A 26,172-nucleotide genomic window follows, 5' to 3' on the forward strand; every position below is an offset into this window, starting at 1 on the left:
AAAAGATGCATTGATGATCTATCAATGTTTGTAGTTAGGAAGTGGCTAGTTATTACAGTTTAGCAATGGATTGCTTCCACATAAATACTTGAATCTTTTCACAAAAGGAATCACGACAATAACCAACCTTGAAGGCTGGGTAGGTCATCCGCTGGACCCTATTGGCTGTCTCTTCAGCACGCTAATGGATGCTTGCAGAGTGGATGATGAAAGTTCTGGATTTTCTGAATTTACAGGTATGTGAGACACAGGCAGCATGGTTCAAAGAATTAATGAAAGAGCACTTTATTTTTGTCAAATGTTTTTGTCATGCAATGCAAAGATAATAGTCAAACTATTGCCCACGACTGGTCTGATTTTCATACAGTAGCATGGTTTTGGTGGAGTGAAGTTGAAGAAGCACAATATGTAATTTCACTTGTAATTTTGAGTTGCAGTGTGAAGAACATGAGCTGCAGGAGTATGCCATGTAGCTGATTGGGCCAGTTTTTGTATTCAGTAAAATCACTGTGAACATTCACTTGTCAACTCCACTTTCTGAAACTCTTAAATCTCCATTCTGAAAGTTTCAGTCTCAGTCATTGAATGTGCAGCTCGACTGAGTATCTGTAATTCCTGGCTGTAGTGAATTCCAAAGCTTCTCAACCATCTGAGCAGGCACTCTATTAGTTAGATTGCAATTCCATTAAAGTTCTGTTCATCCATCTTTGCTGTTTTCTGTCCAATCACCTATACTGTATTCAGATTTGCTATCCTATGCATATGACCATTGGTTAAATGAAGGTCAAAAACCAATGCATCTGCTGTCTTGATCTAAGACAGATCTAAGGTGCAACCCATCAGGTCTAGACATTGATCAGTGTTTTTTTGTTTTCTTTATTCTTCTTGGGATGTGGGTATATCCAGTTATGGTAGCATTTATTGCCTATCCCTAATAGCCCTTCAGAGGGAGGTAAATCTTAAAGTGAATGTTATTTTGTGCACGTCTTTCAATGCCCAATTTTATTAATTGCATTTAAATCACACCAGCTGAAGGCAGTGATTTCAGATCCATGCCATCAGAGCCTGTACTTCCAGAGTACTCATTCAGTGTCATTACAACTTTTGGTTCCTCACTTTCATATTCCCCATAAAATCTAATCAGTGTTGTACAACACAGAACCAAACTTCGGCCCAACCATTTCATGCTGACCATAATCAAAATCTAAATTGGTCCCGCCTGTCTGCACTTGGTCCAAATGCCTCCAAATGTTTTGTTGTTCATGTACTTACCTAAATGTCTTTTATTCATTGTTAACTGCACCTGCATACACCACTACCTCTCTAAGTTCATTCCTCACACACCATTGTGTTTTAAAAAAAACAAATGCCCCATGCCTTTTTAAAATCAATCTATCTTTTACCTTTTAAAACAAAAGTCGCCTCGTCTAGAAATCCCCCACTCTGGGGAAAGGCCACCTGTCATTCACCTTATTTTGTAAACCTCTGAGGTCACCTCTTACTGGCCTACGCTCCAGTGGAGGTGGGGTGGTGGGGTGTGCAAAAAGTTAACTACTCTATCCAACCTCTCTTATACTGAAACACAGAACAGGAATGGAGGATTTACCTTCACAGTTTTAAACAAACGTATATGTTTAATTCTTCTGCCGTTTCCTTATTCCTCCACATAATTCCTTCTGTTATCACCTAGGAACAAATAGGCTGCTCCATCATTCAATAAGGTCATGACTGATCTGATTACTTCACATTCCCTGACCCAATAATCTTTCACCCCACTGCGTTTACCAATAATCTATCGACTTCTGCCTCAAAAATATTCAAGGATTCTGCTAATTCGAGACTTGTCCTTTGTTTAAATTTAAGAAGTTGTTTGGCTTTCCTGTCTTCATTGCTCAGCCCATTGAGGATGTCACATTGAAATTGTGTAAAATGTTGGTGAGGCATCTTCTGGAGTATTGTGTGTAGCCCTGCTATAGGAATTATACCATTAAATGTGGAGAGAGCTCAGAAAAGATTTGAGGATGTTGCCAGGAATGAAAGTTTGAGTTTTAAGGGGAGGCTAGATAGTCGGGACCTTTTTATCCTGGAGCATGGGAGGTGGAGCAGTGACTTTATAGAGGCTTATTGTAAGGGGCATAGATAATGTGAATAGTCAAGGTCTTTCCCCAAGGTAGGGGAGTACAAAGCTGGAGGTCATATTGTTAACGTGAGAGGAAAGATTAAAAAGGGACATGAGGGGTAACTTTTTCATGCAGTGGATAGTTCATATGTGGAATGAACTGCCAGAGAAAGTGGTGGATGCAGGTACAATTACAACATTTTTTAAAAAAAATTGGACAGGTATGTGAATAGGAAAGGTTTCAAGGATTATAGGACTAGTTTAATTTGGGAAACTTGGTCAGCATGGATGAATTGGACTGGAAGCTGTTTCCATGCTATATAACTCTGACTCTATGATTAAGAACTTAACCAGATGCTTGAATTTATTCCTTTCTGAATCCTCTCTACCCTTGTCTTATTAACTTAAGGTTGAGAGTGTATTGCTGGAAAATCATAGCAGGTCAACCAGCAACCGAGAAGCAGGAAATTCAACGTTTTGGGCTGGCTCATCTGATGCTGCCTGACCTGCTGTGCTTTTCCAGCAACACACTCTCAATTGTGATCTCCAGCATCTGCATACCTCACTGTCTCCTTATTAACTTAAAGCCTGATTTCTGACCTAACTAAACTAGTTGTTTAATTTGCCAGGGCAGTGCTTCCTGCCCAGTTTAGTTAGTGTCAGCTTCCCGTTTGCTCTGTACCAGTATTCGTGGTCCAGGAAGCAAGTCTTGAATTGTAGCTCTTTGCTATCACCATGCATCTAACCCTCTGATCTGTTTTTCTCTCTAGCAATTTTTGCTTAGTCCAGGTAGTAACCCAGAGAATATTACTTTCGAGCTATAATAAATCTTCAAACTCCTGCAGCTCTGACATCAGACGTAACAATGGATTCTTCCCCCCCCCCCCCCCCCCCCCCCCCCCACCAAAATCTTTCTCCAGCAGTGTGGAGCTGCCCTTAACTCTGACACAGGGCAGGCAGCACAGCTTTCAGAACTCCTGTTCACAACTAGACATTTCCCTGTCACAATCCCATTTCTTTCTGTTTCTCCCATTGAGTCACCTCCTGAAACATTATGCTGTAGTCCACTTGTTCATCCTCCAGTTGTGGAAACTTGAGCTGAAACATTGGTTGGATAATCACTGTGGCACATCCATGAGGCTGTGGGACAACTTGGATAGCACATTGGGAGCAGTGATCACAGAAGAGGAATTATGAGGAATAAAGAAACAGTAGAGGCATTAACCAAAGCATTTGCTTTTTCTTTAAACTTTGAAGAGACAAACTTACAAATTCTCCACAAAATCTAAAAATTGAGGAATTTGAATTGGCGATTTCATTGAACGATTACTCCAGAAGCACAGGCTTTGATGGCATTGATTCAAAGTCAAGATTAGCATTGCTGGAAAGGCACAGCAGGTCAGGCAGCATCTGAGAAGCAAGAACATCGATGTTTCGGGCAAAAGCCCTTCATCAGGAAATTGTTTCCTACTGTGCTTTTCCTGCACCACTTATCTGGACTCTGATCTCCAGCATCTGCAGTCCTCACTTTTGCCTGGCATGGATTCAAACCCCAACACAATAGCTGGTGAAATTTAAAAGGCTATGGATCAGTCCCTGGTACATGGATTTAGAATGGGCAGCTAGTTTATTTTCGAAATTTTTCTTGCATGTCTAGGGTAGACACAATCGCCTCTTTCTGTGCTATACCTTTTCTACAATCCGACTTGCTTGTGCCACTTCTTCCTGATGCACTGTGTTGTCTGCACTTTGATCTCTAGCTCGACCATTTGAAGGCTCTGAGCCAAAGTGTTACAGATGCTTGAAACAAGATGTTGTTGCAGTATGGCTCCTGCAATGCTATCTCTAGATATTTTCTCAGCAACCTTGTCAGAGATGTCATGACAACCTCTGTAGCAAGTGGGACCACCAGGGGTCAGTGTTTCCACCACAGTGATCCATGGTATTAGATTAGATTACTTACATATGTTAACAATCTGGGCAAAGGAACTGAACTCACTGTTGCTAAGTTTGCAGATAATTAAATGTGGAGGGACAGGTAATATTGAGGAAGTGGAAAGGCTGTGGAAGAATTTGGACAAGCTAGGAGAGTGGGCACAGAAGTGACAGCTGGAATAGAGTGTAGCAAAGTGTGAGGTTATGCACTTTGGACGCATGGACTATTTTCGAAACTGGGAAAGGCTTTGGAAATCTGAAGCACAAGTCCTAGTTCACGATTCTCTTGAGATTGACATGCAGGTTTAGTTGGCTGTTGGAAAGGCAAATGCAATGTTTGCATTCATTTCTAGAGGGTTAGAATACAAATGCAGAAATGTACTGCTGAGGACGTATAAAGCTCTGGTCAGACCATATTTGCAACATGGTGAGCAGTTTTGGGCAAATATCTAAGGAAGGATGTGCTGACATTGGAGGGGTTCTGGAGGAGGTTTACAAGAATAATCCTGGGGATGAAAAGCTTGTCATAGGAGCATTTGAAGACCCCTGGGTCTGTTCTTTCAAACAAAAGCAAAGTTGCTGGCAGTATCTGTGAAGAGAAATCAAAGTTAACATTTCAGGTTGGGTGACCCTTCTGTTCTTGATTGAGCTTAGAAGGATATGGGGGGGGGATCTGACTGAAGCTTACAGAATACTGAGGGGCCAAGGTAGAGTGAATGTGGAGAAGATGCTTGCAGTAGTAGGAGAGTCTCGGGTCCAAAGGCAAAGTCTCAGGGTGAAGAGATGACCCTTTTAAAACTGAGATGAGGAATTTCTTCAACCAGAGGGTGCTGAATCTGTGGAACACATTGCCACAGAAAGCTGTGGAGACCAAGTCATAGAGTGTATTTGAGAGAGAGATTCTTGATTAGTAAGGGCGTGGATCAAGGGTTAACCATAGAAGATAGGAGGATAGGGTTGAGATACATATCCGCCATGATTGAATGGCAGAGCAGACTAGATGGGCTGAATGGCCTATTTCTGTTCCTCTATAGTCAGTGGATGTTTCTCAGACTATAAGAAGGTTTATAGTGTATTAGGACCCTTGCTTTTCCTGATCTATATTAATAATCTGATCTTTGTTGTAAGTAGACAATTTCAAAGTTTGCAGCTGACACTTAAATGGGCAAAACTGTGAAGAATGTTGTGGAACTCCCAAAGGACGTTGAGTTGGTGGAGTTGGCAGATAAAGTTCACTGCTCGAAAATGTGTTGTGCTTTGGTTACAAGCACATTGAAAGGACAATATAAAATAGAGGATCCAATTCGGTATAGCACGCAATAACAGAATGACCTGTCTAAGTGCACAGATTATTAAAGGTAGCAGGACTGGTGGAGAGAGCAGTTAATACAATGTTATCTTTATTAATGGGTTTATGGAGTATATAGCATAAAGTATGAACAGGAGTAGATTATTCAGCCCTTCTTGAGCCAGCTTTGCCATTCGTTATGTTGGATGATTGTCAAAGCTCAGTACACTGTTCCAGCTTTCTCTTAGTACCCTTAGATTGCTTTTGTCCCAAAAACTATATCTAATTCCTTGAAAACACTTGGATGTTTTGCCCTCAGTTGCTTTGCCACGCAAACTTTCTATGGCAGAGAATTCCACAGTCCCCACTCTCTGGTGAAGACCTTTCTCCTCACCATGGTATTAAATGGCTCATCCTATTGTACATGTGGGTGATGTTGAACTTGTACAAGACACTTGTTGGACCTGAGCTGACATGTTTGTGTAAAGCTACTTTGAAGGAAAGATGATAATGTGTCAGAGAGAACACAAGTGATTTGCAAAGATAATTCTAAGAATTTAAAAAAACTCAGTTGAGGGTGGATTAAAGAAATTGGTACTGTTCTCCTTGGAGTGAAGGTTGAGCAGGGATTTGAGAGTTTTTCAAACTTGCGTGGACTGGAGAGACTATACAGGGAGAAGCTGTTCCTGCTTATAAAAACAAAAAGAGAGTGAGAGGGCATAAGTTTAGTGATGTGCAACAAAACAAGAGTGATGAGGAGAAAAAAACATCTTCGCACAGCAAGTAGTTAGGGCATGGAATTCACAGTCTGGAAGTGTGGTCGAGGCAGGTTCATTTGAAGAATTTGAGGGCTTTGGGTGATTTATTTGTACAGAAATAATGCACAGGTATGTGGGGCAAAGGGAGAAGATTGGCACTAGGTAACAATTTTTTAAAAAATGACCTAAATGCCTGTGTACCATAACAATTCTGTAAGTCTCGAACGTACTTTGCATGTGTAGTCCTTGAAGTTACTTACAACAAGTCTGGGACTGGCAAGAGCTAACTTCATTCAGAGCCCCTGGGGGATGTGGCAAGTGGGATGGCAGAGAATTGGTCTGATCTATCGAATACTGTGGAGCACATTTTGACAAGTGGGTCATAAGTTCCTTGGACAGAAATGCGTGCTCAGTTTTTTTTTATTCACCCTGTGAGATCCCTCTAGTGGTCTGATCCAGAAATGACTAAGCCTGATTTGGCAGTAGTCTGAATGACTGCCCAGCCTCAGTTCTTGAATATCCCATGGAGAGAGATGCTTTGACAATTCTGTTCTCAGATTATACAGTGCTTTCTCATTGTCAGTTTTATTCAATCACGCTATGAACTGGGATTGTTAATAAATGATCTAAAGTTATTTCGTTCCTTGTTTAATCTGAGATGGGAGTAGCTGATGAAGTTTGTTCATGACTCAACAAGCAGACTGTCACTCCATATTTTTCAGGCAAAAGTGTTCATCAATATTTGAATAAAATGTAAATGCGCAACTTTGAATTATGCCAGAAAACCAAATGTATTGGTATATGGATTTTTTTTAAAAAAAGCTTAATATTTCACAAACATATTCCTCACCCCCCCCCCCCCACCCTTTTTCCTTCTGTGCTGTTTTCCCATCAGCCACTAGCTATTTCCTTTGCTTCAATGAACTGCATCCAGGTTTAGAAACAATTTATAGGCGATATGCAGAACTTGTTTGGCTGAATGAGCCTCAATTATACTAAAACTTGTTTTTTGAGAAAGCGCCATTTCATTTTACATGATTGTTATATTTTTAAAATGTGATCTGATAAGCATTTATTGCTGGTTTTCCTCAATTGTGCTTGGGAATAAAACCATGGACATTGAGGCCAACAATTCTGGTCATCGTGGCGGTGATCAGTCAGCTTAACATAGAGGTTAGGTCCATATAGTAGTTTGTTTACCATTTTGAAGAGTGGTGTGGTTGGATTTTCGAATGGATGTTGGTTGATTCCATGAATCTAATACAGTCACATGATTTATTTCTCTCAGAAACGATGGGGCAGTTGAAGCTGCTGGAGTATCAGCATCTACCCGCCCACAAGTTCCTGGAAGATGGGGAATCTTATTTAACACTAGCTGTTGAAATAGCATTGATTGGATTGGGTCAGCAACGAATAATGCCTGATGGCTTGTATGCCCAGGAGAAAGTCTGTCGCAATGAAGAGCAACTGATTGCAAAGCTGCAAGAGATAGAATTAGATGACATTCTGGTGAAAATTTTCCGAAAACAAGCCGTCTTCCTGTTAGAAGGTAATTTAACTTTAGTCAGTTTCACCTTTTATTATAATAGCAGAGGCTTTGTTGTATATGTATTGACTGTTTTCCAAAGTTCCTTGACCCTATCCAGCATAATCTTTTGGGGATTTTTTTTTAGATTGGACATGTGATGCAGGGCAATTAATAGAAGGAAAAGCAAATCTACCCTTTGTAGCATGATGGGATATTCTGATTGTTGAACAAACTTAGAGTACTAACTAATTACATTGTAGTGGATGGATTACTATTCTTTTACTCACAAGAAAGATTGTGTAATTTTATTAATGGTTTTAAATTTGTAATTTGATTTGTTGCATTCTCAATTATTTTCAATTTAAAGCATCAAAAGTTCTTTCAGAAGGGAGTTTACTCAGGAATTTTTAGTGCAGAAGATAATAAACAACTTGTACAACATGTTTTTCTAAATTCCAGTCATTGTCTAAATGGAGCTTGAATCATTTCATTAATCTACTGTTCCTTCCTTTATCAAAAATTCTCCAGTTACCCTAAGTGTTTCAAAACACACTTTCTTTTCTAAATGCTTATGTTCAAATATACATGTTATTCTGTGCCATCAGGTATGTGCATCTGTGACAGCATAGTTCTATTTGTGACTGTGCCAAGGAAGCAGTTGGGGCCTGGTATGCTCAGGAAGTGAGATAACTTAAGACTTGTAGCTTGAAGGAGCAAAGAGCTAATGGTCAGTAGACTAGTTAAATGATTCACGCTTCAGTTAAACAACGACTGGAATTTAAAGAAAATATTTTGGTGGTGGGTCAAACATTTAATTTTTTAATGTATAGAACTATGTCCTGAGGAGATGTTATGAAGTAGGCATAGGAACCGATTACCCTGCTGCGTCAGGCATGGCATGGTCTCTGGAACTATTGGGAGAATTGGAGTAGATAAATGTTGATGTTAGCCTTAGAGGCATGCACTAGTTAAAATATATTTTATTAACGTAGCACCTTTCACTTCCTTTGGAAGTCTTGAGTGCTTTGCAATTTTATGTTATAATAATGTGAAAAACATGGCAATTATTTAGTTCACAGCAAGATTCCACAGATTGCAATTAAATGTTGGGGATAAATATTTGGCTTGAACAATGGGAGAACACTTTTTTTTGTTCTTGTGTTAATTCGTGCCATGGGATCCTGAAATATTTCATCTGCAACACTGATTTAACATCTCATCTGAAAGAGATGTAGTACTTGTAGATACAGTACTTGACTATCGACCTAGATTATGAGCTCAAAGCTCTAGAATATTACCTGTAATAAATGGAAACAGCGTATGAATACATTTTCCTCTATGGAAGTCATTTAAATTGAATAAAATAGCAACAGTGCTCATTTTGTATGAAATGGATATTATACTTCGGGGAAGTGACACTTTGAATGATCCTTTTGCCCTCCCTGTTAAGTATTTGTCAGTTGAAATTGGAATTTGGTTGGTTTGATAAAAGTGCAATTATTTGTACTTGCCATCATACCTGGTTGTTTACTAACAATTTTTCAGTCATAACCTTGGATAAACAAGCTGTCATGTTTACTACTTTCTTGAGTTTCTCTCCAGTATTTGAGAAATACTTTACGGTGGTGGGTCAAGCATTTAACTTTTTTAAATGTATATAACCGTGTCCTAGAAATGGCAGAGGTAAGCACACATGAGCTTAATGCAAGTCATATGAACAAGTCAGAAACAAATGCAAGTTGTTGAGATGAATATTTGCTTTCCTGTGCAGGTGGGCCTTATAGCGGCCTGGGTGAAATAATCTACCGAGAGAGTGTCCCAATGCACACCTTTGCCAAGTATCTCTTCACGTCTCTCCTACCTCATGATGCTGAGTTGGCATACAAGATTGCACTGAGAGCAATGCGGTGAGTATTGGCCATTGCTGCAGCATCACTTTTAACAGTGCTGACATATTGACTTAATTGAATGATCCTTTAAACTGCTTATGTGTCCATGACACAGTCCAGCAAATGGCTGCAGTAAGGGAAAGAGAGAATGCTGTACTTGCATCTCTCAAATCCAGTCTGCCTGTCAGGTCTGCTGCTATTATGGAATCTGACCATGTTTGAATGGCAATTTCAAGAAGTATTTAATCACGAACTGGCCTTAAACAAACCTTGTTTAATTATTCATACACTAAAATCTCATTTTCAGTAAGCCTCTGAATAATAAATATGCTTTTACAGCTTTGATCTAGACCTTTAGAATAGTGATGATCACAACAATTGCCTTTGTTTGGACCCCCTTACTCCATTCCCAACTGCTTTCCCTATCATTCTGCTTGAAAGACCATTGATTACTGTTTATATTCACTGTGTTCCTCAGTAGTGGTGAAAAATTGTGAATCATCTGCACTATGACCTGCTTAGCAGGATATAAAGGAAGGTTTTTCCCACTACTACTACTTATTTGAGGGTCTGCACCTTAAGAGTTCCAGATGTGGTACTGATTCAGTCATCTGATTAATTTGGTTAGTTTCGAACAGAATCTACATTTGCCCTGAATTTGGGGGGAGAAAAGTAGTGATGTGTACAAGTGTTGTAATTTTCTTAGTCAGATAATCATTTCTTCTTGCGTTTGCAGGCCTAGAAATTAAGTACTTTTCGAAAAAGAAAAGATAACTTTATGCATTTTGTTTTCTGATTTAAATACAGATTCAAATGCTTGTTGCATGAAACAATTAACAATTTATGTACGCCTAATGGGACTTTGCTCTGTTAATTTTGGGGTTTTCTGAATAATATCCATCAAATTGCAGTACTGTCACTTGATTTTAGTTAGCTTTGAGTATGGAATGGCATATTTTATTCATTTAAAAGTGTAGGAATCTCTGGCATTTATTGCTCATCCCTAATTGCCAAGAGTGGGAGTTAGGAGACTGGAATTACTGTATGTCTGGAGTTACATGTAGGTCAGACCAGGTAAGGATGGCAGATTTCCTTCCATAATGGATATTTATGAACCATATGGATTTTTATAACGATCAACAGTGATCACTATTAGATCTTTGTCTGTTGAATTCAAATTTCAGCATCTGTCGTGGTGCAATTTGAAACCATATACCCTGGGTGTTCACCTGAGGTTCTGGGTTACTCATCCAGGGACTTTACCACTACATCACCTATGATTTGGAAGGTTACAATTTTCCCTTCGGTGCATAAGGAAAAATGTTGGCAGTCTCTGTGCGGAATGTAAGCTTTTCATAGAAGAATTTGACCCAAAGCTATTTGATTCATCGTTGTTATGTTAGCAAAGCAGCTGAGAGATTCATTTGGGTTGGAGGTGGTGGTTCTGGTGAATGGACAAAAAGATTTTCGGGTCTAATCAAATCTAAAATTGCCGTGATGACAGAGATAGAGGTTAAAGTGAAGCAGACAAAGTATGCCAATGATTGATATCAGGTGGATAATTCAAGGGAGAGTCAAGCCAAATGTAGAAATTTTAGGAGAGGAACTAAAATATCAAATTTCTAAAAAATAGAGTGGTAGTTGATCTGAAAAGGAATCTAGATGTTACCTTTGACACATCAACAGTAGAAGGGTAATAAAAGGCTGAGGGGGTGAGTTGGGAATTAAGAGGAGGATTCCTGCATGGAGGCAGGTGGAATGTTTGAAATGTTTTTCTTAGTGTTTCATGGAACTTGGACATTGCTGGCTAGGTCAATGTCTACTGCCTCATTCCGAATTGCTCTTGAGCTAGTAATGAGTAGCTGCCTTGAACCATTGCACCCCACTGTGGTCTTAGGAAGACAGTTCCAAGGGTTTGACCTAATGACATTGAAGGAGCAATGATATATTTGAGTAAGGGTGGTGTATGGCTTGGAGGGAAATTTTTCAGTTTGTGGTGTTCCCATGCTTTTGCTGTCTTTTGAACTTCTATGGTAAAGGTCCCAGGTTTAGGAGGGGTTGATGAGGGAGTTGGTGAGTGAGTTGCTGCAGTAAATCTTGTATCTAGCGCACACTGCTTCACATGTAAGGGGCAGTAATATTTAAGGTGGTCATTGAGTTGCCAGTCAAGTGGGCAGCCTTCTCTTGGATGGTGTCAAACTTCTTGAGTGTTGGAGCTACATGCAGCTGGCAACTCCTGAGTTATCCCTTGTTGATGGTGAACAGGCTTTGGGGAGTTAGGAGGTGAGTTATTCACTGCAGTATTCTTGGCCAGTTTTAGGTTGATGCTAATCCTGGGTTATTGATAGTGGGGATTCAGTGATGCAAATATCATTGAACGTGAAATATCAGTAGTTAGATTCTCTCTTGTTGGACATGGTCACAGACGTCCAGTGGCTCAGTGGTTAGCACTGCTGCCTCAGTGCCAGGGACCCAGGTTCGATTCCAACCTCCGGTGACTGTGCAAACTCCGCACGATATTCTCCCAGTGTCTGTGTGGGTTTCCTCTGGGTGCTCTGGTTTCCTCCTGCAGTCCAAAGATGTGCAGGTTGGGTGAATTGGCCATGCTAAATTGCCCATAGTGTTCAAGGATGTGTAAGCTAGGTGCGTTAGTCAGGGGAATTGTAGAGTGATTGGGGTAGGGGAATAGGTCTGGCTGGGAAGCTGTTCAGAGGGTCAGTGTGGACTTGATGGGCCTACTGTCATGTCTGGTGCTGGATAAGCACAGCAGGTCAGGCAGCATCTGAGGAGCAGGAAAATTGCAGGAAACGTCGCTTTTCCTGCTCCTCTGCTGCCTGACCTGTGCTTTTCCAGCACCACACTCTTGACTCTAATCTGCAGTACTCACTTTTGCCTCGTTGGGCCTAATGGCCTATTTTTACACTGTAGGGATTTTGTGATTCCATGAAGTGCCATACAAGGACAGGAATGTTACTTGCCATTTATCAACTTTTAGGCCTGAATGTTGTCCAAGTGCTGCTGCGTTTAGGACACAAACCACTTGAGTATCTTTAGCTGCAATAGGTGCCGCACATCCATGAAATCCCCACTTCTGACCTGTATAATACAGGGAAGGTCATTGAAGCAGCTGAAGATGGTTGGGTCATAGATACTCCCCTGAGGAACTCCTGCAGAGATTTCCTGGGACTGAGATGACTGGTCCCTATTTTCTTCCCTAACTGCTGGGTCTGACTCCAATCGTTGAAAGATTTTCCCTGATTCCCATTGTCTCCAGTTTGGCTGGTGCTCCATGACATCACACTGTGAAATACTGTTTTGATGTCAAGGACACTTATCCTTGCTTCCTCTCAAGTTCAGCTCTTTTGTCCATGTTTGTATCACTCTTCTAATGAGTTATGGAGCTGAATGGCCCAAACAGAACCCAAACTGAGTATCAGTTAGCAAGTAATTGTTGTGTACTTACTGCTTGATTACGTGTTTAATATTTTGCGCTTGTCTTGATCAAGGAAGATGCCATCCAAATCATGCTGGGGGAGGAGGTTCTCCTGCTTGAAGAGTTGAGAATTGTAAAATGGACTATAGGATAGGTTGTCTGTATTTGAAAATGTCATTTCACTGTTCAGTAAAGGATGTTAAGATAAATCCAGCAACTACGGACCAAACTGTTAACCTTAGCAGTGGAGATGCTCTGAGAAACTGTTTCAGAACAAAAGTAATAGTCACATCGACATATGCAGGAAAACCAGGATGAATTTGAAGGAAACTGCCTTTAATTAACTAAAGTATTTTGATGAGCTGGAAAGAGTTAGTGAGGATAATCTTGTTGATGTGGTGTACATGGACTTCTAGAAGGCATTTGATAAAGATGTAATTCATGATATAAAAGGAACAGCAGCAGCATGAATATGGAATTGACTCAGTGACTGGAAGTAGCAGTAGTTTTTCAAACTGGAAGAAAGATTGGAATTGGAGTTATCCAGGAGTCAGTGTTAGGACCCCTGCTCTTCCTGATATGTGCAATAACTAGCTCAACTTCATCTGGAATTTTGTGTCCAGTTCCAGCCACTATATTTTAGTAAAAATATCTGTTTTAAAGAGTGCAGAAAAGATTCATGGAAGTGGTTCCAGGGTTGAGGAGCCTCTGTTACTTAGTAAAATTGGAGATATTGGGACTGTTCACAAAATCATGAGGGGTCTGGACAGAGTAGTTAAGAAATGCTGTTCCACCGGTGGATGGGTTATAAAGATGAGGGCATAGATGTGGCTGTAATTGAGAAAGGAGCCAGTGGTGTGCATTTTTTTTAAATGAAGCAAATGGTTGTGATCTGAAATATGCTGCCTGAGTGATAAATGCAGGGTCAACTCAGGCACTCAAAAAGAGAATTGGATCGTTTTGAGAAGAAAACATATACAGGACATTTAAAGTGGCATTAGATGAATGGGTTCCTTCAGAAAGGCAGCAAAAGATGTGATGGGCTGAATGAACTTTCTTTTGTACTGTAAATGTTCTTAAAAAGTCTCAAAGAATGTTAGACTTTAACATAAACAGTGCAACATGAAGCTAAAGGGGTATTGCTCCAAATGTACAGAACACTGATCAGGTGTCATGTGGGATATTAAGTTGAGTTTTGGCCACCTCACAAACCTTTGGAAAGTTCAGCAACAGCTTGCTTATGCACCACTTTTTGACATGAAATGGCACCAGAACACTTCATAAGAGGATGATTGATGAGGCATTGAAGGAGATATTAGAATAACTGATTAAAAACCTGGTCAAGGCTTTGCTTTTAGGCATTTTTTAAGGAGAAAAGGGGCAGGAAAGTTTTGAGAGCTATGTAAGCAAGGGCAAGAATTTTAAAGTTGATTATTGGCTACCTGCAAGACAGTTCACGTAACTGAACATGGAGTGGGTGAACAGGAATTAATGCAAGTTAAGGTATGAACAGCAGAGCTTTGAATGATATGATATTATGTTTCAGGGAGTGGAAGATAGGTGGTTGGTCATATCTGCATTTGGATAGTCAGTGTATAGAGATGTTAAAGACATGGATAAGTGTTTCTGCAGCACATAAGCTGAAAAGTTGCAGCTGCAAAGTTGAGCAATGTTATGGACATGGGAATAGGTACTTGTATAGGTAATGCTACTGGTTAGCAGCTCAAATACAGCACTTAGGCTGCAACAGCCTGATTCAACCTCTGAGAATTGCCAAAAAGAATGAATATGTCTGTGGTCACTAAATGAGTTTGTAGTATAGTCAAAGGTAATGGTTCTGATCTTGCTGTTAATTAGCTTGCAGGTAGCCAACAATTAATTGTAAAATTCTTGTCCTTGACTGTAAAAATCAACAATGCCTATAATCAATTTACACATAGTGTCTGATAAGTTTTTGAATAACAACATTGATCAGCACTGCACAGGAGTTGGGGCTCAAGGATTGGTACTTGATGAACACCAAAAGTGACAATCTGAGAACAGGAAGAGAAGCCTGTTATGGTGATGAGAGATATAAGAAGGGAACCAGGTGAGGCAGTCCCACCCAGTCAATTAAGGATTGGGAGGTTTTTGAGTCGGATAGTGTAGTCAACCTTGTTAAAGGCTGCAGTCACATTGAAATAGGAATACATTCCTTTGTCACAGTCCAGAGTGATATTTGGGACATGTGTATTGAGGTATAGTGAGAGACCTGGGCTGTATTACCTGAAATGAGATAAAGGGTGATCTAACCATTAAGCTTGAAAATAATTGTTATATAAAGATTATGCATTCTCTCAACTTTAAGCATATAGATGTTTTTCATTTGTGTTGAGAATTGTGTGACAATTCAATGAATATAAATACACCATAATACCAGTTATGTGGTACTTGTACTTTATGTTTGTCATGAATCCTGAGCATTTTTAAAAGAAAAGCTTGTTGCCTTTAAGGAAAGGATTAAGGGATAAGCACTTAGTTTCGGAAAAATTATCAGTGATTTGATGTCTGCCAATGCATTTTTTTAAAAAAACAGGAAATACTCAAATATTTGATCACCTAAACTGGTGCCGTTATGTAAAACTGATTGCTAGATCTGTAGTGCTTAGAATTGGGCTTGCTATCTCACGTACTTTAATTACAAAACAACAGGAGTACAGTGAAAAGTGTACAATGTCGCCAATATAATGCCATCTTGGATGCAAAGTACCTAGGTATAAATCTTAATACAAAAAAAAGCAAAACATTACATGACATTAAAGTTAGGAGAATAAGAAGTAGAGCTAAAAACATGGACATTATAGCCTTTTCTTGAAGGGCTTCCATGTTGTCTGACTGGGCTCCACTGGCTCCCAACCAATAGCCCCGCTCTGCCTCGGGCCCGCTGGAGGCTGAGGATGAAGGGAAAAATAATGTATGGACAGAGCTTTCTACTCTGTTGCGATCTTGTCTGATATTCTTGCAACATCAGTTAGATTTAAACTAGAATTTTTGTGTTTTATTATTTTAATAAAAATGCTGCTGAATTGTGGTTGTGGAAATAGTCATTTTTTAAAAAAAACCCTTAATTTTGAAGATGGGTATTTTTACCTTTCTGCATTTTTCTGGTACATTTTACCACTGGGGGGAAAACTCCACTGCAAATGGAGTGGCGTTGAGTTTGTAACTAAACTCAGAAGGTATTAGAATGACTGTTGGCAGTGTCAAATCATGCATATTTTGAAGGTTAGTTGACTAAATTGCATCTTGATGGCATTAACTCCTTTGCCTTTAGTTTTTGCTAAGAGCTGGACTTTAAAACATTTGCGATTTTGTTTAGAAAAAGGTATGAACTATTTTCAGATTACAGAAGCAGATCGTCGGAGGCCTATCAAGCATCGAATTTCTTCCTGCTGTCAAACTGTCCCGATTCTGGTCCTGGCATTTTTCAAAATAAAATGAATTACTTGGAAGACTGTTACTTCACCTTCTTCCTGGAGCTGTTTTTCTTGCATTGAAGTAGTGTCCCATCCTTGCTAAAGGTTATCATAATAGTGGATTGTGCAACAAAAGTTCAAACTTGCTTATCAACCATAAAATATAGCTATGGCTTTAACTTTGTTCTGTATATTCTGTCATTCTATTTTCTACACTGAATTGTATATAACATTTGTATCTTTGTTATGTAATTTCCCTTGAAATATACTTTAAGGGAATAAGAAATTTCAAATGTCAACATTGCTTAACCAACACCTTCGTTCTGTTTACCTAAAGAAACAAATAGAATAGTGGAGTGCCTCAGTAAATATGCTACTGAAAATTGAGAAACCTTAAAAGATTTAGCTAATTAGGTAGTTAAACCTATTGGTGTTAATTTTACAAAATTCACTGGATTCTGTAAAGATTTTGTCAGACTGAAAAGTGATGAAAATAATTCCTCAATTCAAGAAAGAGATGGAGGCAGAAAACCAGCAACTGTGTGCCAGTCAGCTTCAAATCAGTCATAGGAAAGGCTTTACAATTGGTCGTCATTAAGGAGATGTTAGTTGGGCATTTAAAAAAAAAGATATCCAGGAAGAGCTGCCATGGCTTTGTGAAACAGAAATTATGTTTAACTAATTTATTGGAGCTCTTTACAGGAGTCATGAGCTGCAGATGAAGGTGAACCTGTTGGTAGCATAAGTGGATGTTCATAGAGTGTTTGAGAAAGTGCAGTATAAACACCCAGTGAGCGAAGTAGGAGCTGGTGTCAGGGTAATATCTCAGCATGGAAAGAAGATTGGCTACCCAGTTGAAAACAATGAATAAATAGGAACATAAACATAAATTACATAAACATACATAACTCCGGTCTCACAGCATGTATGGGAAGAAAGCCGTGATAATGTTTCCAGTCTGATGACATGTTTAAGGGTTACCTCTGCTTTCTTTCCAGAGATGCAGTCAGAATTGCGGAATTTTTTCCAGTAATTTGTTATAGTTTCACATCTCCAGTCTCAGCAGTTCTTTGCTTTATTTTTGGTGAAGTTGGTGCTTTTCTGATTTGCAGGATGTAATGAAGGGAGGGAGTCTATGCTAGGCCTTCAATAAGAACATAAATATGAGCAAAAGTAGACCACTTCAATAACATCATGGCTGATCTTTTCGTCAACTCAGCTTGACTTACCATGGCACAGTGGCTCAGAACTTAGCACTGTTGCCTCATAGCACCAGGGACCCAGGTTCAATTCCAGCCTTGAGTGACTGTGTGGAGTTTGCATGTTCTCCTTGTGTCTGCATGGGTTTCCTCCAGTTGCTCTGGTTTCCTCCCACAATCCAAAGGTGTGCAGGTTAGGTGAATTGGCCATGCTAAATTGCCCATAATGTTCAGGGATGTGTAGGTTAAGTACATTCTTCAGTGTGAATGTAGACTAATAGGGGAGGGGAATGGGTTTGGGTGGGATACTCTTCGGAGGGTCAGTGTGGACTTGTTGGGCTGAAGGGCCTGTCTCCACACTGTTGGGGTTCTGTGACTCTACCTGCCTGCTTGTTTTGCAATTGTTATCAATCACTGACTGAGGGGAGTGAAAGCATGATTGCAAAATTTGCACAAAGGTCAATATAAGCCTTGTGGAGACATAAGGAGTTGACGAATAGATGTAGATAGATTAAACTAATGGAAAAGATCCTAAACAAAGATTGAAATAAGGGGAAGTGTGAAGTTGTTCTCTTTGGCAAGAAGAATAAAAAAAAACATATTTTAATTCAAATGAAGAGTTACTAATGAGTTCTAATGTGCAGAGGAATTTTTGTTGTAGCATAAGAAAATATGGATTTTGCAAGAGAAACCGATCCGCTATGACCTTGTTGAATCACAGAGTATATTCGAGGGCTGACTGGCCTACCTCTGTTTCTGACTTTTATGATTTAGAAAATTGGTTTTAAAGGGATTGTGTCCCACATCATCTTTTGCAATCAAAATGAAACTAATGTGCAGAAAGTTGCTCAAACATTGGAGTTCTAATGAAAATTGTTGATTTGCTCATTGAAAGAGTGAGCTCTATAACCAGACCATTGTTGAGAATAGGCAGATAGAAGCAGATACAGTAGCACCATTTAAGAGGCATCTTGGCAGATACGCGAATAGACAGAGTAGAGGAACGTGGATTGTTCGAGCAAAATGTTTTTAGTTTAGAAAGGCATCATGTGTCAGTGCAGGCTTGGTGGCTCGAAGGACCTGGCCCTGTGCTGTAGTGTTTATTCTTTCTTTGTTTTCTGTGTGCCTTTGAGTGCTGTCAAATTTTACAATCAGAATGTTTTACGGTCTGTAGGTGATGGATTGAGCAAGTTATGTTCTTGTTTACCATGATGAGATGTAGTCATCTTAAAACAGAAACATATCCCTAACTCTCCACTGCTTGGTCATAAAAATTCTACGTCCATGCAAACAGTAATGTGCTAGTTTTATTGCCGAAAAATGTGTGCTCAATGCAGACTAGTAGTTTATCTTGATCTTAATTTGTGCAGTGAGGCATTTGAATTATGTCCTTGAACCTAAGGATATGTCACTGAAATGCAAGCCCTCTAATATGGCTTGCAACTTTATATAATACTAATGACTTAGCTTTATAGATTCCTGAGTACACCTCTACCCCATAGGAGCTAAATATTAATTTCATTGCAAGCATGCAAGACTAACTCTGGAATAGAATATTTCTTCTGACCTCTCGCTTATACATGACCTCAATGTTCCAACAGACCTCAATGCTCCAACAGTCCTAAATGTATCTTTGACTATACCCATTTATTTCACTCCTGCATTTTCTATGTTAATTCATCTCCTTTGGGATCTGTGCAATTTTTGTGATAACAGCCTATGGCCAACTTGAGACTTGTGTTGAATTTAAAGTATTGCTCTCCCATTCCTTGCTGCCCCCTTCAATTTCACCCACACGTGGGTTGTCAAGACTTCATGGGTAGTGAGCAAGAGAGGAAGAAATGACTGGTTTCTGGAAACAATACTGTGAGAACTGGAAAGTAGCAACAGTGTAATGTCATACATTTTTAGCTAATACCAAGAAGTATTCTCATCCAAAGTGAAGGGTATGCGCTGCTTGTGAAGGTCATTTCAATGCCCGAGTTACGTCTTGGGGCTTAAAAGAGAATTTATTAATGTGCTGATTTCAGTCTAGTCGGGAGCCTTACAATTATTCATTTCAATCAATGTATTTTTAGGTCCAAATCTTGAGAATTTGATGCAATTAAAGTAGATGAAGTGAAGAAAGAAACTTCAAAGTAAAGCATTTGGATAAAAGGATCATTTATATTTTGAAAACCAGGCTTGATCAGGATTTGAGTTTTCAGAGTTGGAATGTGTGACTTGAGTAACTTTTTGAATTTGACTTGTAGAACATTAGAAAGGTCAAAGGTTATTGTATGTCTAATGAGGTTGAAAATCCAGACAAAGTCTGTCATTTTGTTTAAGAAAATATGCTACTGAGAAAGATGATTTTGAATTTCATGACATTTGTGAAGAGGCCTGATTTTTAAACAATTGTCATACTGTTCACCTACTGAAAAGAAAGCTTTGGGTTAGTGAAACAGGCATCTTGAAAAGCTAGCATTAAGAGTGAGTGTTACATATGAAACACCAATATGAATTCTCTGCATCAACCGTTGGTGTAACATTACATCTTTCTGGTGATATCCTGCATTTTGAGGTTACGCTCTGGATATCTTCTAAATTCATTCAGAAGGTTTCACAGATTAGCTGAAATCTGCCCTTGATTTTATAGTGTCCTCTTTTTTTCCTTTGCCCCGGCCCATGATTTTTAAGTTTATAATTTTGGATATATTAGTTACCCTTCTCTGGATCAAAAGGTTGCTTTCTAGGAGGATAGGCTTAGAAGGCCTCTAATTTAATAGTTGTGCATTTATTAAATAAAAACCTTTTTATTCAACTTTGATACCTAGCTGTTTTTGACAGCTAATTGTTGCAATTTTCAATTGTTCATGTTGAGAAAACTATGAAAAGCTAATTCTACCTGGAGGAATCAAAATCTCAAGTTATTTTATTAATTTACAGGCTGCCCGTATTGGAATCCACAGCACCAACAGGAGATGTATCACGACCCCATCACATTGCCTCTGTTGTTCCAAACCGTTATCCACGCTGGTTCACTTTAAGCCACATTGAGTCTCAGCAATGTGAGCTGGCTTCTACAATGTTAACAGCTGCTAAAGGTAACTTCAATTCAGGAGTAATTTAAAAGTAATTTAACTGATGAAAGGGACTTCTTTTTAAATTCTTGTACCTTCTCAAAAGTTTGTTTTGTTTTCAGTTCAAACGTTTTGATTTGTTTTTACAGCTTCCCCAAGTTCTTTTGGCCCACTTCTGATATTAGAGGACACTATAAATGGTTCCTTCAACAGATGGAACAGTCAAGTTAAAGCTTCGGTACATCAAGTGTTTGGATGGGCATTCACATTCTGATCTCCCTGATAGGCAATGCTGAGCTGGGCTCTGATTCATTGCTCATAACAGTGACAATCTGAGACAGTCCCCCAGTGTAGGGTGCCCATATTTAGCAGCAGTATGAGTGCTGGTTTCAGAGACTACATCTACCATTATCAGCTAAGCCAATACAGGGGAATCCATTAACTAACATCTTGAAAGACCAAGAATTTTTTCCATACATTTGATAAATGTAACATTAACACATTGTATTGACTGCAGGTATATTTTCAATGTAGTAAATTTAAATGTAATTTGTTATAGTTAGAAGTGGATGTAATAGGTAGCAGGAAAATTGACTCTGCCACCCTGGTACTACAGCAGTAGTAAGTCCAGATCAAAAATACAGAAAACCTTGGAAATACAAAATGGGAATGGAGTTAGTGTATGCAGAAAGGGCATGTTAATACTTGGGGTAGAACACTTCTTCCAAGCTGATGAGGCATAAGCATACAGCAGGTATGAAAGGAGGGGGGAGATGTTTTGATGGTTCGATCATAGGAGATTAATGAGGTGGATAGCCTTTTGAGCTGCTTCAATAAAGGTTGTACAATGATACAAAAGAGAGACTCGGGCAGGCATTTATGAAACAACAAAAATCCATGAACAAAAGTGTAAAAGAAAGGGATAACTTTGAGAGAAGCAGAAACAAGGCATGATAGGCACTGAGTTGACACTAAGACTGAAATGTGAAAATACAGGCACAGGATGTCAGCTTGTCTCTGACAGTGCTGCTCCTTGTGTAATTGTCCCTCGCTTCAAACCTTTTGCAAGCACTGTGCTTCAGGACTCAGGTCACATTAGATTGGCTGAGATGCCGGCTTGAACATCTGTGAATGAGCCTCTTTCTTGATTGCGTCTGTGTTTGCTGTGTTTAGTATGGCTGCAAGTGGGATCCTGATGCTGTCAGTCCAACCCAATGTTGGCACCTCTGCAGTTTTAGTGGGAAAGTTGGATGCTGCTGAGTTTGGAAATAGGCGAGAGTGCTGCAGTTTGAGGTGCCCAGTCCTGGCTTAGAGTTGCAGAAACGAACAAAATAAAGGCTGGCAGGTGAACATAAATGATTGCGATCTGGAATGGTTTGTGCACAATTATGACCATTATGCACAAGGCCACTCTCCTTGTGGTATGGAACCTGTAACTTTAACGGTTTCTCCTGCGGCTGAGAGGCCGCCTCTATTAAGCAGGTAGTCTCAAAATGTGGCAGGGTATGATTGCTTATGGCAAAATGTCGGCACGAAACTTAACTGTGACCTTTAATGTGTGATTAATTGACTGCCCACCTCCAGAATGAAAGCCAGTCCTGTTTCAAGCCTGCCCCAGGAAACTCCCCTATTGGCAGAATTGCATCAAGTGCCCTCTCAGCACTGAGGTTTCTGCTGGTCTCCCTGCACCCCCTTAGTTTCTGGCCTTTGCTCCACTTAGACTGCCATCAAGAAGCCAAGAGCATTCAGCCCAGTATCTCTTGTCTGAGGATGTCAGCCCTATAGTTTAAACAATGAATTTGAACTCTGAATTTTGTGTGTTTTACCCCATTTTCCTTTAGTGCAAGGAGTAATGTGATCTTGAGTCATGTTGTTTACCTAGATTCTGGCATGTTCAATCACATGTCCTTTTGGCTTAAGTGTTTCATCCCACATTGACCATGCAACAAATCCATTCTCCAGCACATCACTGACCTAGACTGAGAGAGAGCAAATAACCTTTTGTTAAGCATTGGTTATTGATTGTTCAAAAATTTCCTCTTTTTGTTTATAAATAAATAACAAAAAATTCAAAAAATAAAGAATACATTTTCATTATTCTAAGATTTTTCTTCTTTCATGGATTGCTACCAGGAGTGTCCTGGAACTTCATCCTTATTTTCTGAATATTATGGGGCAATCATGCAAGATTGGAATTTCTGATATTTGAACCAGTAGTGGCCCTGTGGAAGAGGAGTTCCCACTCTGTAGTTACAAGTGTTTTATTTTTGATGGAGGATTGATGCACCCAATGTGTCTCTGGCATTTCTGCCAGAATCGCATCTGTAGACTTCCTATTTTTTTGTTTTCTTGTGTGTCATTGGATTCCTTGTCTTAACAGTGGGCTATTTTGTTTGTTTTCCTGTCTGACCTGATCATTCATATCAAATTGCCTGCTTTTCCATTTAAGGATGTTGCAAATTATTCAACACATTAACTTATCTTGATTGAACAGACTGCTCATCCACTCGCTGTTCCTTGCTTACCTCCTAGTTTTGCAGTTCTTCTGGCCCACAAATTAATTTGTCTTTGCTCACTGAATTGTTGTACTTTCCACGAGTCTTTAATTTCATTTGATTTGTTGTACTGGTTATTTTTCTATTTATATTCTTTATCAAGAAGTCTGGGGTATAAACAAAAGCAGGACGACATGTCTTTTGCCTTAACCATAAAAGTTAATAAGCAGAGCATTAAATTTGACAACTGGATATTTCAATGGAGCAAATGTCCTGTGGATCACTGCCTGGGGTGATGGTGCTATTCAAGTTGCATTGGCCTTATCCCTTGAAACTGGGTCGTGACATTGTGACACGTTTTCGACACACAGCATGTGACTAGTAAAGGGAACTAGATTTGCAGCTCTTAGTGGGGTGTGTTAGTTGGGCCCTCTGCCCCAGATAATCCAACTGCTGGTGATTTTTATAATGAAGGATGCAATTCCTCACCATTATTGAGCCTTTCTCCTAATCTCACAAGTGGCTGTAATTGGGGCTCTTTCAAAGAGATCTCTATGGCCTTGGCAATCAAATTAAATTGTCACCAATTGCTTGAGCCTTCGTCTTTTGTCTAACAACATTATGCTCTTGTTACAAAGCTTAAAATGGGATTTCAAACAAAGCTAGTAGCTACTAGTCTGCATTTTCCTTTCAATGGCTGCTCAGTGTTCTAGGTCGGATCCAGGTGATGCCTTGCTGCCTGCTGAATAGTGACAGTTGCAGGGAGCTCTATGAAATCCCAAAGTTGATGCTAACTTTGAATATACATTACGCTCACCTCCCTGACCCCCTTTCCACAAAATAGCTCTCATCACTTTGTGAAGAGGTAACTATCTATGTTGTTGACATCCCAGCTTTACAGTGAGTGAATAGCTTATATATTTTCCTACACTGGCCTTTTGCATAAAACATGTAATAGCAACTATGTATGGAGGATCACCGATTCGATCTGTGTACCTATCGTCATTATCCTGATTTGAGGGGGTCTTGCAACGCAGTATTGCCACCTCTATCTCTGAGCCTGAAGGTGTGAATAGAAGTCCTGCCTGCCACAGATGTGTTTTATAATATGTCCAGCAGGTTAAATTAAATTTTTTTTCTCGTTCCATTCACTGTTGTCTGACAGATGTCTAAGGGTTTCAAGCCTGCAAGTATGGCTAAAACTGAGAAAGTTAAATGATGTTGATTGACTATGTAGTGAAGTTGATCTAGCAAGTGGAAAACTTAGTCATAGAATTTTATCACATTGGAAACAGACTCCTCAGTCCAACTTGTCCATGTGAGCCAGGTATTGATCTAGTCCCATTTGCCAGCATTTGGTCCATATCCCTCTAAATCTTTCCTATTCATATATGCATACAGATGCCTTTTAAATATTGTAATTGTAACTGCCTCCACCACTTCCTTTGGCAGCTTGTTTCATACATGCCCAACCTTCTGTGTGAAAAGTTTGCCCCTCAAGTCCTTTTTCTTAAAAATCGTTCTCCTCTCTCCTTAAACATATGCATTCTAGTTTTGAACTCTTCAACCCTAGGAAAAAGACCTTGGTTATTCATCCTATCCATGCCCCTCATGATCTTTATAAACCTATGTAAAGTTACTTCAGGCTCTGCTCCAGAGGACAACACTCCAGCCTTTTCAGTCTTTCCCTTTAAGGATGTTGCCAGGACTTCAGGGTGTAAGTCTTTTCTACGCTGTCTCAATAATAACAAGCCCTTCCTAAAGAAGGATGACCAGAATTATACACAGTATTCTGAAAGTGGCCCCACCAATCCCCTGTACAGCCGTAGCATGACATCGCAACTCCTACACGTAATGCTCTGACTAATGAAAGCAAGTATGTCAAATGCTGCCTCCAGCACCCTATCTACCTGCTACTCAGTTTTCAAGGAACTATGCACCTGCAACTCTAGGTCTTTGTTCGCAATTTCCAGTACTCTACTATTAAGTGTTTAAGTGCCTGATTTACCTTACCAAAGTGTGACATCTCAGATTCGTCTAAATTAAACTCCATTTGCCACTCCTCGGCCCATTGTCCAATGTACAAACCAAAAAGCGTACGTTACATTATTAAGGAGTTGGAGATGCCATGTTGAGTTTGTCAAACATTCTAAAACACGCAGTGAACATTTTGGAGCAGTTGGATAAGCAGACCTCCTCTGCAGCAGAGCAAAGAGAAGAACATCCTAATATTGAAGATGTTCTCCTAACGTGGTTCAAGGCCACTTGAGCAAAGAATGTTCCCAACTGAAGGACCGAGGCCATAATAAGGAGTTCACCTTCAGCAATAGATGGCTCACCCCACCTTGCTTCCCTAGCTGAAGAGATGCTGTGGGATTTTGCACTGAAACACAAAAGCATAGAAAACGTGGTTAATAGCATGGTGCATTGTATTATACTTATCTGAAGGCAGCTCTTTAAGAAAATATTCACTGGATTTTTTTGGTTCTATCCACCAACATTTTTCAAAACCTTTTTCTTGTATGAGGTCAGGCTATTGTAAGGTGTGAACAAGATGAAAGTAATGAAATTAACTTTTTTTTTGACTGTTTTCATTTTCGGTTTGTTTTTGGACAGTGTTGTAGACAAATTGGGTTACACAGGTGCTTCCTCCCCTATCTCGAAGCTCTGTGAGACATTTATTTGTCAGTAGATACCTCATGATTTGACTCTTCAAGAGTTTACTGTAGTTAGCTGTTAGGCTAACTAAGTACAGTTTTGTCTTCTAAGTTGATCCCTCAAAGATATCTCCCCTATAACAGCTCTATATTGAGCTCATTTCTTTTGAGTTTCTCACTGCTAGTGCCTGGACTCTGTTGCTGTGGCCATGCCTTATCTTTAAAAAGTTAAGCTCACACCAGCAAATCACAATGTATGTGGAGATCTATAAGTCTTTTCTGGGGCTAACATAACTGTCTCTCTTACTGGGACCTTTAAATGTTGTTAAATCTGCTAGTGTTTTGTCAAATTAG

At 39.6% G+C, this 26,172-nt stretch overlaps 1 protein-coding gene across 1 annotated transcript in view; it reads left to right on the forward strand.

Annotated features, from left to right (window-relative positions):
* The window catches only part of LOC132815039 (zinc finger SWIM domain-containing protein 6), a 195,608-nt gene that overhangs the window by 156,010 nt on the left and 13,426 nt on the right, over positions 1–26,172 (forward strand). Inside the window, exons 8-11 of the mRNA XM_060823703.1 lie at positions 108–236; positions 7,389–7,649; positions 9,400–9,535; positions 20,533–20,690. Of these exons, the coding sequence (XP_060679686.1) occupies positions 108–236; positions 7,389–7,649; positions 9,400–9,535; positions 20,533–20,690 (684 nt within the window). The remainder of the gene's footprint in view (positions 1–107; positions 237–7,388; positions 7,650–9,399; positions 9,536–20,532; positions 20,691–26,172) is intronic.

The sequence above is a fragment of the Hemiscyllium ocellatum genome, chromosome 1 (assembly GCF_020745735.1).
Source record: "Hemiscyllium ocellatum isolate sHemOce1 chromosome 1, sHemOce1.pat.X.cur, whole genome shotgun sequence".
Classification (NCBI taxonomy): Eukaryota; Metazoa; Chordata; class Chondrichthyes; order Orectolobiformes; family Hemiscylliidae; genus Hemiscyllium; species Hemiscyllium ocellatum.